This window comes from Xyrauchen texanus, chromosome 8, assembly GCF_025860055.1.
Source record: "Xyrauchen texanus isolate HMW12.3.18 chromosome 8, RBS_HiC_50CHRs, whole genome shotgun sequence".
Taxonomy (NCBI): Eukaryota; Metazoa; Chordata; class Actinopteri; order Cypriniformes; family Catostomidae; genus Xyrauchen; species Xyrauchen texanus.
The window spans coordinates 38,147,276-38,154,154 of NC_068283.1; the positions used below are offsets into that span (position 1 = coordinate 38,147,276).

Sequence of the window (6,879 nt, forward strand, 5' to 3'; positions counted from 1 at the left end):
CGACTCTACACACAGCTATAACTCATGAAAAACACTGGAGGTATATCGCTGTTATTTTGAAGTTTGAGTCTGTGGTAAGATATACTGTGGCACCAGTGAAGTGTAACACCGAACTAACACAGAACTGCCTATTGAAGCGTTTCCCCCCTCATTTTACTTCTGACTTAAAATTTGAGAATTTGAACAGACTAAAACTTTTTTATTTTTATGAACTTGAGTTTAAAATGGAATGTATTTTTAACAGCCAGGAATGTTCTTTGCAATAATATAAGACAGTTCTGTATGGTTTTAAGTATTCAATGCATCCTCTTGTGGACTAAGGAAATAATGTAAATTAAAAAAAAAAAAAAATCAGCTCACTTTAAAAATTACAATTTAATTAAAATTTAGAAAATTAAGATAAAAATTTGAATTTAGTTTCTCTGCCCAACTGATAGCCCTATAACGCTACGTACAAGCATGTTGAACTCTGAATCTGGATGACGAGAGGACGCGTGACCAATATAAAATCTAAATGGCACACTCTTGGCTCAATAGCGGCAGAGAGAGTTCAAAAAAGGGACGGGAGCCCAAAATCACCAGCAAAGATATAGAGAGCCCCTAACCTAACCCTTTCCCAAACCCTAAAAGTGTGTGGAAGTGCCTCCAACTTTGAAGTAACTCCGCCCCCTTTTGGAGTGACTCTGCCCTCTTTGGGAGGCTCCACCCCTATTTGGAGATCTCCACGCTTTGCCCCACTCTTTTTCCCCATCTGATTTCCCGTTTCCACTCTTAACAAAGAAAAACACACAAGTACATCTATGATTGCATTATTCAGAATTACTCTCCTGTTCAGCAAGCATTATTTATAACAATATAATCTAAGGTTGGGAAGAAAATCCCATAGAAGACCAGACCAATGCTGTGGTCCATCGCAACTTCATTTGTTTTCTGCTACAACACTTCAGAACGTTGCATGGAGGTAGTTCAAAAATCCTAATGATAATCTCAAGCACAAATCCGATCAAAGAAATGATGCAGTTGACATGCTTATGACTGATTTACGTGGCACGTATGATGTAAGAATGATTAGAATGATTGCACTTAAATTTCCGAGCACTTGAGTGCAAGCCTTGTCAATGCACATCCACATATTTTGCAATCCTCCTCAAAGCCGGGCCGCTTCAACTCTTTTTAGGGAGAGATTGCTGCTTTACATAAAAGTGACAATGACAGTGACATTCAGCCAACAGGTCGGGCCACATTAACAAGTGCTGTGATTGAGATTAGCATTCAGATAAAATGGCCAGAGAAATGAAGCGATTGCATTAAAAGTCAGTTTTGAAAAGCTGCTGTGTTTTCGATGGAAAAAAATGTGACGGCATCAAGGAAGAGGCTGCAGAATTGAGGAAATAAAACCAAAGGGCCTTCAAATGCACAGTGAGAAAACTGTAAAAATGGTTTTATTAAAATCTGATGATGTGTAAGGATGCTTGGAAAACTACATGGATACGTTTTAAAGATATATTTGCTGAAATGCAACCTCTTTATTTCATGATGTACCAAAGAATAGATCTACAGTAATTCATTGATTCCAAGTGCGAACCATTAAAAACTTCTTTCTGATAATTTTCTTGTGTTATTCTCATTAGTAAGTGACTTTGGACAAAAGCACCTTGTAAATTAATGCATGTAAACAAACTCAACATAGTTGTGTAGTGCAGCATTTCATTTTTGAAACACTTTCTTATTCACATAATCATACGTGCGAAGAACAAATTATACCTCCAGGACACCAAACAAGGAAGGACACAAATCAATAAATAACAACCTAATTGATGCAAATACAGTATGACTGAGGTATTATTTCAGTAGTAAATTAGTAATCAGATAATACAGCAATAATACACATATTAAACAAATAAAACAGTCTGATCTAGATGAACAAAGCCCCAAGATCAGGTAAATGATTATGCACCTTGTACTAATGGATGCAAATACATATGAAATAATCATAACTTACCTTCAATACTTCCCCACGTTTAAAACTCAGCTCATCATCTGCAGTTGCTTTGAAATCATACTTGGCAATGGCCTCCATGATGACACCTATGTGATAGGCTACAATTAAGCAGTGGAGAAAGCCTCTAAATGCAGTTTATTTCCTTGTTGTCGACCAGAGGACCAGACAATAAGATCTCAGTAGAGATGATGAGCACAGATCCAAAAAGACACAATGATCTCCGCTGTCTCTCCACCTGTCTCTCTCTCTCTGACCCGCGTCTCTCTCCCGTCGCGATCCTCACATAAAGGTCACGGCGAGAAACCTGTAAGCAAATGAAAACCTTTTCAAAAACACGTAGGATTCGATAGTGTTGATATGAACGCACAATTTAGCTTTATTATAGATAGTTCAATGTGCCGCGCCCCGAGATACAACCGGCAATAAAAAGCTAACGCTCCCCGTAAAGAGGAAGGAAACCCGTCTGCTTGACGTCTCCAGCGTCCAATTACGCGCCGCAGGCACTGAGAACCGTCCAATCAGATTAGCGCCAAGAAGAGAACCCGGCCAATCAACGTTCAGGAAACATCAGCACGTCTGGCGTTCGACCAATAGACGGCCAGGATTTCATAGCGGTCAACAACGCACAGCTTGATAACGTCATAGAGCTGTAGAACGTGCACAGAATAATATTCGAATATATCAAAGATTGCGCAGACATATTTCAACCTTATGTAAACGAGGTGGAACAGAAGACATGCGCATAGATCATTTCTAGAAAATGCTTCAACCACATCATAGGAACTTACTGATAAAAAAAAACACACACACGATCTGTTATTAACGATATCAGATATCAAGTGTGAAATGGCATAAACACCTGGAATAGTACAAACAGCATGCAATAAACTGTAAACAATTTCACTTAAATGTAGTAAGAACCATCTGTAAACATTAAACAACTCAATATAATGGAATTTAGTTATGAACTTAAAATACAAAGTTGTTATAATATGTATAATAGTTGTAATAAGCTGCGTAGTATTGCAATGCAACAGGCAATTATTTGACATTATTTTGGTCAACTTGTCACTGTCTAGCTGTATATTTAAAACAACAACAACAACAACGTGATCTTCCCTGGTTTATAATTAGCATCACAATTCTTAAGGGATATAATTGCATTATAATAGAAAGTTTACAACATTAACTGAAAATCTAAATAATTCTAACTACATTTTAGTTAACACGTTTACAGTTTATTGCCATAGTGCATACATGCGACAACATAAAACAGGTTAGGTTTTAAAGCATTATATATATGATTCCAGAGCAGTTCAAATGTTGTTTTTGAGCCTGTAAAACAACCATAAAGCAACATTCGCGTTTCCTCTTTTGTCAACTTCTCGACAATATGTCTAGATATAGCTTAATTACGATGATTTCGTGAGAATGAGTCATAGCGGATGAACTAGTGGAAATATAGAGCACACAGGCCTTATGGCCTCTGTTCATGTTAACGTGAAGAAGAAACCCCCATTTACGTTGGCAGGCAGAAATCCTGTATTTTCATGTACTCACCCTCGTCAACAACTCTAAGGGCCGATACTTCCTCTCGTTTGAATGAACTTAGAATACACTTGAATTAGTCTTTAATCGATGATCTAACCGAGCTCTTGTACCTCGCACGAATAGAAATGGTGAAAGATTGCTGTATTTTTCTACATATTTCCGTTTCCTCTCTGATCCAGCAGCGTCCGCATGTGTAGCTCGCGACTGCCCCTAGAGGACGATTTGTGTCATGGCGATTTTGTCTGTCACTTGGTCACTTGGACACTCACAATAATATTTTAAATAATATTAATAAATAAATTTTTTTTAAATATTTATGCATACATATAAATACTTGACAAAATTACATCAAACCGAACTGTGTAATCTTTAATAAAAAATAAAATAAAAAAAATAAATATTATTTTATTATTATTTATTTAATTTGGTTAAACATTAAACAATTCAATTTGATGGAATTTTGTTATGAAATTTAAATATTTAAATCTTAAAAATGGGCAAAAATATATTGTTAAACGTTCGACTAAAAATATTTTATTTTATTTATTTATTTATTATTTATTTATTTATTAAGAAGAAGCGAAAATCGAGGTCACAGCGAGGCACTTACAATGTAAGTAAAGAGGGTCCATTTTTGGAGGGTTTAAAGACAGAAATGTGCTCTTATAATTTTTATAAGCACTTACATTAATTCCTCTGTTAAAACTTAAAGTTGTTTAAATTATATTTGTTACTGTTGTTTTAGGGTTTTCTGCGTTACGTCATCATTGCAATGAAACTGCAAAATTGGATAAAGGTTTGCAAGGGATATTATCATAATAAAATCACGTTAACACACATGTGCCTATATGTCTTGTGGCAACGATTGTTTTAATGTTTACGGACTGGCCACATTCACTTCCATTGTAGCCTGAGTGCTTCACTGTAACCCAGATTTTTGCCTTTTTTTTTTTTTTTTTTTAAGAAAAGGAGGGTTAAATCAAAACAAATTTTTGTGGTTAATCAACATTATGCCACAAATGCTGTTGATTGAGCTTAACTTGTATTGACCTCGGAATATAAACATTTAATTTTTAAGCAACATTATGCACTTTTACTGGACATCCGGATGTACAAATATAGTTGAAATATATATTTATGACTTAATATTTCATACAACATTGAGAGATAAAATATATCATTGTCAGAAAAACAAGAACATCTAAGCAGGCCTATTTATTTATTTATTTATTTCCAAATTAAGGACAATTATTCACATAAATATAAAGTAAGCCATTTTTTCCACGAGTGGATAATATTCTTCAATATTTTAACATTTTGGACAATCATTGATAAACAAAACAGCAAGCCATTTCCATTACCTACGTCAAATTATTATTATTATTATTATTATTATTATTATTATTATTATTATTATAAGTATTTGTAGTATAACCAAAGCCTAATTTTGTTTAGGGGTAAATATTTAATTGCAGTCAGAAATTGGGTATGCTTCAGCATAGCGACATCGTCTGGTCAAATATCAAGATGCACTTTGGATTGCATCATTTATATGTATAAATGTTTTCCAGCTGAAAGGACGAAATATTAAATGAAACAAATGACAATAAAATGCAAAGTAATCTCTTCAGTAATCAAAATACTTTTAGAATGTAACTGTATTCTATATATCAATGATTTAAACTGTAACTGTAGTGGAATACAGTTACTTATATTTTGTATTTTAAATATGTAATTCCGTTACATGTATTCAGTTACTCCCCAACCCTGCATAATGTATAACACATATTATATAATTCCATAATGCAGTGCCTTTAATGTGCAGATTGGGCTCATTCTCACGTACCACTTGTCTGGAAACACATCATGCACAGAGATTTAATTAAAAGACTTGACATCAGGATCAAATCAGTGAATTACATTTAATGTAGATGTCAAAGTAAATAAAATGCTAAACTATTTGAACAAAACAGCATCCAAATAAAACACTAACTGGCTCATAATGGTATAGGCTATATAGTTTGAAGTTCCATTAAAAACCTCTTTGTATTAATACAGTCAAAATGACCTGCTCATGCTACACAGCCAATGTATGCAATAACCTACTATTAATAGACTCAAAATGACACCAGACATGGCACCGGATTTTAAAGTAAAAGCACCTGCAGTAAGGATCACTGCATGTGGTCCACTTGCAATTGCAATAATGATCCCGTTGCCTTAGTCTCTATAAAGGCTAAACACTTCACAGTACCAATTATTGACAGCATAAAAATAACAGATGACTTTATTTTGGCACTTCAAGAACAGCTGAGCTGACTTTTCATGTAAAAAAAGTTTAAACCTTAGTTGATTGGTCGACCAGCCTGGTTTTAGATTGGTTTGGGGCACACTTTTTGCTGGTTAGGCTGGCGAACAGCTGGCACCTCAGCTAAACCAGCTTAACAACAGCTTGGCCAGACTGGGAGATCTTCTTAAACCAGCTAAATCCAGACTGGGAGATCTTCTTAAACCAGCTAAATCCAGACTGGGAGATCTTCTTAAATCAGCTAAAACCAGTTAAACAGCTTAGGCTTTTTTTTTTACTGTTGTTGTTTTGTTTTTTGTTTTTTTATAAACTCAGCAAAAAAGAAACATCCCTTTTTCAGGACACTGTATTTTAAAGATAATTTTGTCAAAATCCAAATAACTTTACAGATCTTAATTGTAAATGGTTTAAACAATGTTTTCCATGTTTGTTTAATGAACCATAATCAATTAATGAAAATGCACCTGTGGAACGGTCGTTAAGACACTAACAGCTTACAGACAGTGGGCAATTAAGGTCACAGCTATAAAAACTTAGGACATGCTGCATGGAGGCATGAGGACTGCAGATGTGGCCAGGGCAATACATTGCAATGTCCGTACTGCGAGACGCCTAAGACAGTGCTACAGGGAGACAGGAAGGACAGCTGATCGTGCTCACAGTGGCAAACCACGTGTAACAACACCTGCACAGGATCAGTACATCCGAATATCACACCTGCGGGACAAGAACAGGTTGGAAACAACAACTGCGTGAGTTATACCAGGAATGCACAATCCCTCCATCAGTGCTCAGACTGTCAGCAATAGGCTGAGAGCAGTGGCGGCTGCTGGTCTTTCAAAGAGGGGAAGCTCATTTTCGGCCTACATTATAAACTTATTTACCCTATTTTTTGCACTAAATCAATCTTAGGTGTTGATCTGCCCTGCTGTTTAATTCTAATTTTTTCCTCGTAAGGAAGACTTTCAAATGGCTTCGCCAAAATCAGGTCGACAATATTAGCACCGTCTGCCATCGT

At 35.6% G+C, this 6,879-nt stretch overlaps 1 protein-coding gene across 1 annotated transcript in view; it reads right to left on the minus strand.

Moving 5' to 3' along the window:
• LOC127648410 (growth factor receptor-bound protein 2) overlaps positions 1–3,709 on the minus strand; it is a 42,933-nt gene extending 39,224 nt beyond the window's left edge. The window contains exons 1-2 of the mRNA XM_052133077.1: positions 3,563–3,709; positions 2,003–2,306 (exon numbers count right to left, since the gene is read on the minus strand). Of these exons, the coding sequence (XP_051989037.1) occupies positions 2,003–2,080 (78 nt within the window). The 5' untranslated portion in view covers positions 2,081–2,306; positions 3,563–3,709. The remainder of the gene's footprint in view (positions 1–2,002; positions 2,307–3,562) is intronic.
• Positions 3,710–6,879: the final 3,170 nt, after the last annotated feature.